The following is a 12799-nucleotide window of genomic DNA, read 5'->3' as shown; positions in this document are numbered from 1 at the left end:
TTCTGCAGTGTAGGGATCCTGTGATTCTAAGACCTGCAACTCTGGAATTCTCTCCCTAAAACTCTCCGCCTTTCTTTACTCTTTAACCAAAATTTTGATTATTTGCTCTGTGGCTCCATGTCAACTAGCGTTTGCTAATGCTTTCCTGGAAGGGCCCTGGGGATGTATCGCGGCATTAGCAGCACAGGATTAGTACGGGTTGCTGTACATTCTGCAGTTTGTCCTCCTCTTGTACCTTTCACCACGGTGGAGGTAGCTTCCTGTTCCTAGTACCGATGGTAATTGAATATGATGTACACAACTGCGCACAAAACCCCTCTGAGCTACGATGAAAAGCTCCTGAATGGTGTTTGATCTTTCCCTCTGCCTCTGTAATGCTGGGGCTGGAGTCTTCACCTCTGCTTAATAACGACAGCTTTATAGCAGATTAAAGTAAAGCTGTGTTTCTGCAACAGGCAAACATTTCTCCTCAGTACTTCACTTGCTAGTTTCGGATGTGGTCCAATTAATCTGTCATCCATCCTCAGTGATGCAAGAAGTGACATGTTCACTCCTATTAGTGGAGAACTGGGAGGTAATGTTCAGCTGGAAGTGGGATTTTTTTCCCTCGTTTGCCTAGAATTTTTTTGAAACCTAAAATTGTGACTTGGCTATCTCTTTGAACTCAGGTTGTTCAATGTGTGCATGTTTTTCTTTGTGGCCTTGTCCCCTGCACCTGTCCCTCTTCTCCTTCCACCAAGCGGCTAGGCATTCCTTGTGTGAGACGCTGCCTCAGTGATAGCACAGACCCAACTAGTACCTGAGTGTAGCCTTCTAAAGGATCGTGAACGCAGCCCAATCCATCACGCCAACCAGCCTTCCATTCATTGGCTCAGTCTACACTTCGCGCTGCCTCGGAGAAGCAGCCAACATGATTAAGAACCTCCCACACACCCCGGACATTCTCTCTTCCACCTTCTTCCATCGGGAAAAAGATACAAAAGTCTGAGGTCATGTACCAACCGACTCAAGAACAGCTTCTTCCCTGCTGCTGTCAGACTTTTGAATGGACCTACCTCGCATTAAGTTGATCTTTCTCTACACCCTAGCGATGACTGTAACACTACACTCTGCACCCTCTCATTTCCTTCTCCTCTGTGTACTCTATGAATGGTATGCTTTGTATAGTGTGCAAGAAACAATACTTTTCACTGTATCCCAACATGTGTGACAATAAATAAAGCTAATAATGTCAGTTACTCAGGAGTGAGTAGGGCAGTGCATCTGTTATATCGCTGCATCAGTACCCGTGAAACCTCAGCTAATGATCCAGAGATGAGAGTTCGAAACCCACCACGGCAGCTGTGGAATTTAAATTAAATAAACCTGGGGGAGGGGAAATGCATCTCAGTGATGGTGAACACGAGGCTAGTGAATTGCCAATAAAAATCCACCTGGTTCACTAACATCCTGGTGGGAAAGAGGTCTGCTGTGCTTAATTTTATAGAGCTTTTATAGGATCCCTACAATGCAGAAGGAGGCCATCTGGCCCATCGAGTCTGCACTGACTCTCCAAAAGAACACCCCCCACCCCGACCACCCCACCCTACGAACCCGTAACTCTGCACATTTACCAAGGATGGAGTAAAAAAAAAAGTTTAGTAAAGCACTTTTACCAGTTGAAGCACCTTCTCGCTATCCATACCATCAAAACACCATAGAACATTACAGCACAGTACAGGCCCTTCGGCCCTCAATGTTGAGAGACTAAATAGACTGGGCCTGTACTCGTTGGAGTTTAGAAGGATTTGGGGGGGCGGTGTCATATAGAGACATATAAGATAATGAAGGGGATGGACAGGGTAGAGGTAGCGAGATTCTTCCCGCTTAGAAAGGATAGCAGGACTAGAGGGCGCAGCCTCAAGATAAGAGGGGGGGGGGGCAGTTTAGAACAGAGTTGAGGAGGAACTTCTTCACTCAAAGGGTGGTGAATCTCTGGAATTCTCTGCCCATTGAAATGGTGGAGGCTACCTCACTGAATATATTTAAGTCACAGGTAGATAGATTTCTGATAGACAGGGGAATTCAGGGTTATGGGGAGAAAGCGGGAAAGTGGAACTGATCCACTTCAGATCAGCCATGATCTTATTGAATGGCGGGGCAGGCTCGAAGGGCTAGATGGCCGACTCCTGCTCCTATTTCTTATGTTGTGCTGAGCTATGTTCAATCCCAAGATCAAGCTATCCCACTCCCTATCATTCTGGTGTGTAATGACCGTGAATTTGAACACCTCGACTGAATACCCAGAGGGTGGTGAGTGTCAGGAACATACTACCCAGGGAGGGGGTGGGAGCGGGTATGATAGCAACATTTAAGGGGCAATTAGACAAATCCATGAATAGGATGGGAATGGAAGGATACGGACTACGTAAATGCACACGGTTTTAGTTTAGGCAGACATCATGACCAGCACAGGCTGGAGGGCCGAAGGGCCTGTTCCTGTACTGAACTGTTCTTTGTTCTTTTCTTTGTCCTTTGAATCTTACAGTTTGGATGGGAACAGACCAGCTTCTTTGGGTGGTACGTTAGTGTATCAGTGCTTTAGCACATCTGTTACATCTAAATTTATTGCAGCAAGTTTTGAGTTTTTGATGATCTCATTGCTGGTGTCTGATGTTTGTAATTTTTCCTCCTCGCTGGACAGTTCCTCAGGTTGCTGGCGCCTCCTGCCTTCTTACACCATCAGCATCTCCAACAGACATGGTCCCTGAAGAGAACGGCCCCACCAACAGACACCTGTAAGTACCTGACTGTGTCCGTACCCTTCGCTGCTGCCCATCTCAGTGCCTGCTGCCTCTTACTCCAATCGGCGCTTTTCACGCTCTGTCTTCCCGTTCTGTCTCCCTTTAAGTTAAACACAACATCAATAACTTTAGACTGTGACCGTTCTCCTCCCTCTTTGCCTGTTTTTATATCCGTCCCACTCACCGCCCCACTGGAGCCACCTAAGTTTAAAGTTTGTCTATTAGTGTCACAAGTAGGCTTACATTGACACTGCAGTGTGAAAATCCCACACTCTGGCACCTGAGGGAGAATTTAGCCCAGCCAATGCACCCTAACCAGCACGCCTTTCGGACTGTGGGAGGAAACCGGAGCACCTGGAGAAAACCCGCGCGGACACGGGGAGAATGTGCCAATTCCGCACACACAGTGACCCCTTTCCTTCTCTATGCTTTGTGTAGGGTGCAAGAAACAACGCTTCTCACTGTATATTAATACATGTAACAATAATAAGTCAAATCAAATTAAACATTCTGCACCCTCTCCTCCCCTATGTAAAAAAAAAGTTTTAAAGTTTATTTATTAGTCACAAGTAGGCTTACATTCAAATTGCAATGAAGTTATTGTGAAAATCCTCTAGTGGCCACATTCTGATACCTGTTCAGGTACACTGAGGGAGCATTTAGCCTGTCAACACGTCTTTGGAGTGTGGGAGGAAACCGGAGCACCTGGAGGAAACCCATGCAGACACTGGGAGAATGTGCTGACTCCACACAGACAGTGACCCAAGCCGGGAATCAAACCCGGGTCCCTGGCGCTGTGAGACAGCAGTGCTAACCACTGTGCCGCCCCTGTTTTTTACTTTCTTCCTCATGTATGTAATAATGTTCCTGTGTATATATGAATGTAAGCTCCCCAAATCAGAGGGACCCGATACCCCAAATAGTGAGTGTCGGATGTCCGTCAAAGACCCCCTTTGTGCACATAGGTTCTAGATGACTGAGTTCAGTGCTGTAGCAGAGGCTTTATCAAACTCTGCCTGGGGCAGTGAGTGGGCACTTCATTCCAGTGTAGTAATGACGTTCATCAGTGGGCGACGGCACAGTGGTTAGCACCGCTGTCTCACTGTGCCAGGGACCTGGGTTCGAATCCAGCCTCGGGTCACTGTCTGCGTGCAGTTTGCACATTTTCCCTGTGACTGCATGGGTTTCCTCCAGATGCTCCAGTTTTTTCCCACAGTCCAAAAGACATGCTGGTTAGATGAATTGTCCATGCTAAATTGCCCCTTAATGTGCAACAATGTGCAGGTTAGGTGAATTGGCCATGCTAAATTGCTCCTTAGTGTCCAAAGCTGTGTAGGTTAGGTGGATTGGCCGTGCTAAATTGTCTCTTAGTGTCCAAAGATATGTAGGTTAGGGTGGATTGGCCATGCTAAATTGCCCTTAGTATCCAAAGATGTGTAGGTTAGGTAGATTGGCCATGCTAAATTGCCCCTTAGTGTCAGTGGGACTAGCAGGGTAAATGCATGGGGTTATGGGGATAGGACCTTAGTGGGATTGGATTTAGTGCAGAGTTGATGGGCCAAATGGCCTCCTCCTGCACTAGGGACTCTGTGATCGGATCCTTATTCTTTCTTTGTCTCACTGTCTCCCGCTGCTTCTTTACCTCCCGTCTTTTCCCATTTCAACTGGCTGATAAGCAGTGGGCTACCTGGGTCTGCAGGATCTGTAGCCCAGTGTATGTCAGCAGTCTCGGGGAGATCGTAATGATGGTACCTTTGTTAACAGCCTGGAAGAGAATGGCAAGTCTATCGACCCCACCGAGTGGAGCATCGCTGATGTGGTGAACTATTTCAAGGAGGCAGGATTCCCGGAGCAGGCTGGTGCCTTCGAGGACCAGGTGAGTGAGTGTGGGCCCTTTCTGGTGCTTGAGATCCCTGCACCTGAGTTTAGGAATGCTTCTATTTTCTGAATGCACGCTGCTAAAATAATGGAGAGTATGTTTAAAATGTGTTTACAATAGCTTTAACAAGATGACGGCACAGTGGTTAGCACTGCTGTCTCACATCGCCAGGAACCCCGGTTTGATTTCCAGTTTTGGGTCACTGTCTGTGCAGAGTCTGCACGTTCTCCCATGTCTGCGTGGGCTTCCTCTGGGTGCTCTGGTTTCCTCCCACAGTCCAAAGATGTGCAGGTTAGATGGATTGATTGGCCAGGTTAAATTGCCCCTTAGAGTCCAAAAATGTTGATCTAGTAGATGTTTAAAAGAGAAGTAAGGCTTTTGAAAGAGTAAATACAGAGAGAATTTCTTTTTTAATTCATTTTTGGGGCACGGGTGTCGCTGGCTGGCCAGCATTTATTGTCCATCCCCAAGATACCCAATTATGGGGTTATGGGAGAAAGCGGGAAAGTGGAACTGATCCACTTCAGATCAGCCATGATCTTATTGAATGGTGGGGCAGGCTCGAAGGGCTAGATGGCCAACTCCTGCTTCTATTTCTTATGTTCAATGGGTAGTTGAGAGTCAACCATATCTCTGTGGCCTTGGTTTCACATGTAGGCCAGACCAGGTAAAGACGGCAGATCTCCAGATGGGTTTTTCCGACAGTGGCTTCATGGTCATCAGTAGATTCTTAATTCCAGAGATATTTTATTCAATTCAAATTCACCATCTGCAGGATTCGAACCCGGGTCCCCCCGGAACGTTAGCTGGATTAATAGTCGGACGATAATACCACTTAGCCATCGCCTCTTTCCCTTGTGGGGAAGAGCTTAACTGGAGGTCATCAGTATAAGATGGTCACCGAGGAACCCAAAAAGGCAATTCAGAAGACACGCCTTCCCCCAGAAAGTGGTGAGAATTTGGAACGGGCTACCACAGGGAGTGGTGGAAGCGAATGGTATTGATGGGGAAGAGCAAGAGAGCGGAAGGAATAGAGAGTCACAATACTCAATTTAGTTTAAAAGTTTCTAAATGTTTATTTATTAGTGTCACAAGTAAGGCTTACATTAACACTGCAATGAAGTTACAGTGAAAATCCCCTGGTCGCCCCACTCCAGTGCCCATTCAAGTACTCTGAGGGAGAATTTAGCACAGCCAATGCACCCTAACCAGCATGACTGTGGGAGGAAACCGGAGCACCCTGAGGAAATCCACACAAACACGGGGAGAACGCGCAAACTCCAGACAGACAGTGACCTAAACCGGGAATCGAACCCCGGGTCCTTGGGGTGCTAACCACTGTGCCGCCCCACAGTGCAGAGTCCCTAAAGTCTTCAAGGAGAGCCCTTGGCTCTTCGAGTCTGCACCAACTCTCTGACTCTATCTCCATAACTCTGCATATTTACCATGGCTAATCCCATCTAACCTACATATCTCTCGATACTATGGGGCAATTTAGCATAGCGAATCCACTTAACCTGCACATCTTTGGAGTGTGGGAGGAAAACGGAGCACCTGGAGGAAACCTACTCAGACACGGGGAGAATGTGCAAACTCCACACAGACAGTGACCTAAACCGGGAATCGAACCCGGGTCTCTGGCACTTTGACGCCGCAATGCTAACCACTGTGCCACCGCGCCGCCCCTTTAGATGATGGGGGGAGGAGGCACAAGTGGAACATGAGTGCCGGCATTGACTGGTTGGGCTGAATAGTCTGTTTCCGTGTCTGATATGTAATAGTGTTCCGATGTATGTATTAATGTCAGAATACAAATCGGAGGGATTTGATATCCCAAGAAGTGAGTAACAGGTATCCACTCGGAGTGCCTCCTTACAAAGAAAATTACAGCACAGGAACAGGCCCTTCGGCCCTCCAAACCTGCACCGCCCATCCTGCCCGACTGAACTAAAACCCCCTACCCTTCCGGGGACCATATCCCTCTATTCCCATCTTGTTCATGTATTTGTGAAGACGACCCTTAAAAGTCACTATCAAATCCACTTCCACTACCTCCCCTTGCAGCGAGTTCCAGGCACCCACCACCCTCTGTGCAAAAAACTTGCCTCATACATCTCCTTTAAACCTTGCCCCTCGCACCTTAAATGCCCCCTAGTAATTGACCCTTCCACCCTGGGAAAAAGCTTCTGACTATGCACTCTCTCCGTGCCCCTCATAATCTTGTAGACTTCTATCACGTCGTTCCAGTGAGAATAAACCAAGTTTCTCCAACCTCTCCTCATAGCTAATGCCCTCCATACCAGGGCAACATCCTGGTAAATCTTTTCTGTGCCCTCTCCAAAGCCTCCACATCCTTCTGGCAATGCGGCGACCAGAATTGAACACTATATTCCAAGTGCGGCCTAACTAAGATTCTTGTGTGTACATAGATCCATACCCGGGCTCAATGTTGTAGTTTCCTGGGGCTTAAAGTATCCTATGTCTAGGGCGTAGGGATTCCTCATTCCGGCGATGTTCATTAATGAAAGATCCTTGTTCTTCCTTATTGCAGGAGATTGATGGCAAGTCCCTGCTCCTAATGAAGAGGAACGATGTTCTGACGGGACTAGCAATTAAACTGGGCCCCGCACTAAAGATATATGAGTATCATATCAAGGTGCTGCAGTTACACCACTTTAACAATGAGGCGCCCTCGTGCTGATGGAGACAGCAGATCATGTGCCCTGTCCACCCAGCTTCTACCTGCACGCGCTCCACTGCAGCCTCACTTTAAAGTATTCCCAAATTAAATTTGTTCAATTTTTTTTAAAGGGAAGGGAGAAACGCGGGCAGGAATAAGAGACGTTAAAAAGTGCTGGGTTTGTACAAAGCAGGGTTTGGGGAGTGTCAGAGCCTTCCTTTGGCAGTCAGGCCCACGCTCTACTGGAATCTCCCCTGTCCGTGGCGCACTGGGTTTGTTTGCTTGCCCGTCTATCTGGCTGACAGGAGGAATTGGCCCCTTGCCCGACTTGGCTGTGACGTGGATGTGCCGTTCTGCAACCGGGCGAGATGGGTGTCCAGACGTAAGGGGGGGACGGGGCTGTCTGCAAATACCCTGCCTTTTCGTCCTGTCTGACAGCACGCACGTGCACCAAAAGCATCAGGCTGCACGCTCAGAAGGGACAATCTTCCCGAAGATTGGAAGCAAAAAAAAGAAGTGGGAAGAGATCAAGCAATAAGCACTGAAACAATGCGTGCGTCCTGCTGCAGTCAGGTGGGAGCTGACAGTTCGATTGTAAGAGGGAATCCCCCTTCGAAATGAACACAAAATCTTTTTTGTGGGACCCATGGTGCAGTTGGAGTGTCGTAAACTTTATCCCCGTGCTGTCTTTTTACAGTGACACCCTCGTTAAGTTAATCACTTTTGGACTCTTGCTTCAAGCTGTACAGTTGTTACTGGTGCCAGGAGTGTGTCTTATATATATTTTTAAAGTTTTTATTATACTAGATATCATCCGTATGTTCCGAAATGCAATGAAAGCCTTAAAGTGAACTCCTGTGAGGTGGGGTGACGTTTGTTTTTCTCACACTTGCAGGGTTTTGTGTGCAGGCAAATGAATCGAAAAAAAAATGCATCATTAAATTTGGCCTCTGGTCGCTCTTCATGGCAATTTTTTTTTTAATCCTGTCAATTCCTTTGATTAGAAGTACATGTAAACTTGTCGTGTGACTACGTCCACCTGTGCTGCAGCACCATCCTTGGTAAGGGGGTGTAATGACAACGTGACGTGTTTACATAGGCAGTTTCCATTATAAAGATGGGTGTAGGAGTCGGTGTGGGATATTTCAAAATGAGGACAGAATGTATTCCTTTATAATGGGGGGGGAGTGGGGGGAGCAGAGTTACATTGGTGTGCCCAAATCCTACCCAATCTGAGACTACACCTGGCCTGACACTCCACTGCGGGACACTGGTTAGTATCTCCAGCCAACCTCTTGGGTTGTCCCATGGATTGAGCTTGAATGCGGTATGACTCAGTGAAGGTGACACACTTATCCCCCAATTCCTTGCTTTCAGAGATTCATTTTCTGTTAACCTTGCGGGATGTTTTAACTTTTAGAATATGCCTTCGGAAAAATCTGACAGCAAAATTGGTTTTATGTTCACGTGCAGGACTGTGGAGGTTTCCATCCTGTGTGCAGACTCTGTCGAAAATGTGGCTCCATTTTTTTTTTCAGCCTTTCTGTTTAGTAAACTTCTGAGTTAAACGGTTTTTCCTGTGACCTTCCCCCCCTGCTTCTCCCCATCAGTTTTTCCACAAGTTTCAGCTTGTGGTTTAGCTGCTGTGCGTCCCCTCGATAGGCCCCCTTACCTCCCGCATTGGTTCATCTACAGGAATTGGTTTGAAAGTGACTGAACCAGAAGATGCCTTTTTTGGCTGGACAGCCCTTGTGAAAGCTGAGGATTATTGGGCATTTTATTGCGCTAAATTCACTTTTTTAAAGTATATTTGTTTATTAGTCACAGTGAGAAATCTCACACCAGCTTACAGTCCTGGTTTATTTGGTAGCACGCACTTTCGGAGCCCTGCCCCTTCATCAGGTAAGTGCAGGATTTGGTTCATAAACAGGGCACGTATTGACACAAACTCAATTACAAGATAATGGTTGGAATGCGAGTCTTAACAGCTAATCAAGTCCGAAGGGGCAGCACTCCAAAAGCTCGTGCTACCAAATAAACCTGTTGGACTTTAATCTGGTATTGTGAGGCTTCTTACTGTGCCCACCCCTGTCTATTGCCAACATCTCCACATCATTATTAATCACAAGTACACTAATACTGCAATGAAGTTACTGTGAAAATCCCCTAGTCGGCCACACTCCGGCGCCTGTTCTGGTACAGTGTGGGAGAATTTAGCACCTAACCAGCACATCTTTTGGACTCTGAGAGGAAACCAGAGCACCCAGAGGAAACCCACACCGACATGGGGACAATGTGCAGACTCTGCACAGACAGTGACCCAGGCCGGGAATCGAACCGGCGTCCCTGGCGCTGTGAGGCAGCAGTGCTAACCACTGTGCCACCCACGTGAGAAAAGACTTCTTTCGAGAAATGGAAATTGGGGTCCTACGACTCTTGTTGGTGCCACAGGGTATCTTGCAGTTCAATTCAGTTGCAGAATTATTTCAGAAAAGTTGGATTGGAAGTGGGGCAGAGCTTGTGAATTTCCGCATGGGTCTCAGGGTGAAACCACTTAGCATCCTTGCTGCAGCTGCGTAGAGTTGATGCAGTTTGAATACTGTACCACCATGCATCACGTGGAAAGCTAGCATACCGAATGCAATACCTCAGCGGTGACTTGTTTGCCGTGGGCAACATCTAGCACTTCAGTAGCTTATTGTGTTCCCAAACTTAACTTTGGTACAGGAGGAGTTTAAAGTTTATTGATTAGAATAGGCTTAGATCAACACCGCAATGAAGTTACTGTGAAAAATCCCCTAGTTGCCACACTCTGGCACCTGTTCGGGTACACTGAGGGAGAATTTAGCATGACCAATGCACCCTAACCAGCACGTCTTTCACACTGTGGGAGGAAATGCACGCAGACACAGGGAGAAGGTGCAGACTGCCCACAGACAGTGACCCAAGCCGGGAATCGAACCCTGGTCTCTGGCGCCGTGAGGCAGCAGTGCTAACCACTGTGCCACCCCATTCAATTTGATAATGGCTGATGTGTATCTAACCCCACCCTTCCCCTGTCCCCCCCCCAACCCCAGCGTGGTCCCATATCCCTGAATCATCTCAACCACCCCATGTTATCCATCTGAGTTTCAAAATTTTCAGTTGACCCCCACCCCACACTGAAGTGCTTTTTAAGGGAGAGGGGTCCCGCATCTACTCAGCTTTTGAAAAATTGCTTCTTAGCCTCTTCACTGAACAGCCGAGCCCCAGTGTTAACAGAGTCCCTTAGTCTGGATCGATCCCAGCAGCCCCCCCACTGATATCAGGAGTGTTCATGTCATGAAGAATGTGGCCCTAAGTTCGGGCCGGGCGCTGGGGCAGTGCCCTTAAGAGGGGGGAGGAGGGAGGGGTTGTTAAAAAGCTGAAGTTAATTTGAAAAATCTCATTAGGAAAGAGAATAAAAGTTAGACATTCTGTCCACCAGTTTGTTGCAATCATTCTTATGCATTTACATCCTTGCCAAGCTGGAGAAGGAGAAGTTTCCTTTGTTGCACTGTAGGTGTGTGGGGCTGTTTTCAGAGTTCTCACTCGCTCTCAGTCTGTCTCCCTCTCTCTCAGTGGACTTACTTGAATTGCTGTGGTTAGCAGGGCTCTCTCTCTGTCCAGGTGCCGAGGCAGGTGTGCCTTTCCCTGCTGAGGCTCACTGCTCAGGAGGTCTGCGGATCGGCAGCGAGGTGCAGTGGACTCCAGTGTGTTAGCGAAATGCACCGTCCCACAGCCACCAGGGATAGTCGGGCTGTTACCATCTCCCTTTGAGTGAGGTGGCATCGCTTAGAACCCCGACAGTGCAGAAAGGGGGCCATTCAGCCCATCGAGTTTGCGCCGACCACCCAGGCCCTATTCCTGTGACCCCCACATATTGACTCTGCTAATCCCCCTGACCCTAAGGGTCAATTTAGCACAGCCAACCCGCACGTCTCTGGACTGTGGGAGGTAGACACACAGGGAGAAAACGCAGACTCTGCACAGACAAGTGACCCGAGGCCAGAATCGAACCCGGGTCCCTGGTGCTGCGAGGCAGCAGTGCTAACCACCGTGCCACCTTATGCTGATGCTGAGACAATGAGCCCTGCAAACGGCAGCCGTCAGGCAATGCGCTTTACCGAATCTTTTGTGTGTTTTAAATTGTGAGATTTTATAATAAGTAACTGAGAGTTTTGAATGGAATGCACAAAATGGATAGTGTGAATTCTTAGAGCTTATTCTTGCTAAATGAGATGCTGTGAAGCAATAAGACAGCAGTACTGAAATGTTTAATAAACTTGTTGATTCAAAATGGTCCTGGTCGGTTTGTGGAATTCCTCGGGCATGTTCAATTTGTAACAGCTTGCCGTTTGGATAGTGCCTTATAAGTAAGTCAGTAAGTTTATTTATTAGTTGCAAGTAAGGCTTACATTAACGCTGCAATGAAGTTACTGTGAAATTCCCCTAGTTGCCTACCACACCCGGTGCCTCTTCGGGTCACAGCCCCAACCAGTACATATTACTTGGGAGTAATAAGTTCTAGGGTGCTTTACAGAAGAATTATCAAACTTCAGCAGTGAGATAGGACAGATGACCAAATGCTTAAAAGTTTTAACGTTTATTGATTAATAAACCTTACATTAACACTGCAATGAAATTACTGTGAACATTCTCTAGTCGCCACGCTCCGGCGCCTGTTAAGGTACACCGAGGGAGAATTTAGCACAGCCAATGCACCCTAACCAGTACGTCTTTCAGACTGTGGGAGGAAACCCACGCAGACACGGGGAGAATGTGCAGACTCCACACAGACAGTGACCCAAGGAATCGAACCTGGATCCCAGACACTGTGAGGCAGCTGTGCTAACTACTGTACCAAAGACACAGATTTTAGGGGATGTCTTTGACACAATTCCAGAAGTTGCAGACTATGCAATTCACTTGGTATTGGGGGAGACGGTGATGTACTGGATGAGTAAAGCTATGGGGATACGGTTTCCAATCCCACTGTGATTTAAATTCAATTAAATAAAGCTGGAAATGGGAGTCTCAGTAATGTTGACCATGATGGATTGTTGTAAAAAACCTTCACTAATGTCCCTTTAAGGAAGGAAATCAGCCATCTTTACCTGGTCTGGCCTACAGGTGACTCCAGGTCCAATGCAAATCCAGCCAGCTGTGTTTTCAGCTGCCCAACCTCCGGAATTGTGTCAAAGATATCCCTTAAAATCTATCTGTTTAAGTGTGCCAACTTTTCAATCTGTTAATGGTCACCCGACAGTGATCAGAGAGTGTCATCAACAGGAGGCACGGCTTAGCCTCTGCCCAGCCGAGTTGTCCAGCTCCGTGAGAAAGTCGTGTGGAAGGTACTCTCCGTGTTACTGGAGAAACCCCAGCCAGGAACACGAAGCCCAGCCACGGTGCAGAAAAGTAGGAATGGAACAGCGAGCC

At 47.6% G+C, this 12799-nt stretch overlaps 1 protein-coding gene across 1 annotated transcript in view; it reads left to right on the top strand.

The window, feature by feature from the left end:
• Positions 1-11663, top strand: part of LOC145361030 (sterile alpha motif domain-containing protein 1-like) — a 56789-nt gene extending 45126 nt beyond the window's left edge. Inside the window, exons 6-8 of the mRNA XM_080216576.1 lie at positions 2684-2777; positions 4548-4659; positions 7214-11663. Of these exons, the coding sequence (XP_080072702.1) occupies positions 2684-2777; positions 4548-4659; positions 7214-7363 (356 nt within the window). The 3' untranslated portion in view covers positions 7364-11663. The remainder of the gene's footprint in view (positions 1-2683; positions 2778-4547; positions 4660-7213) is intronic.
• Positions 11664-12799: the final 1136 nt, after the last annotated feature.

This window comes from Carcharhinus amblyrhynchos, chromosome 33, assembly GCF_965287045.1.
Source record: "Carcharhinus amblyrhynchos chromosome 33, sCarAmb.v2.hapA, whole genome shotgun sequence".
NCBI lineage: Eukaryota > Metazoa > Chordata > Chondrichthyes > Carcharhiniformes > Carcharhinidae > Carcharhinus > Carcharhinus amblyrhynchos.
The sequence above is the reverse complement of the archived record's forward strand: the minus strand, read 5'-3'. Positions and strand labels throughout refer to the sequence as shown.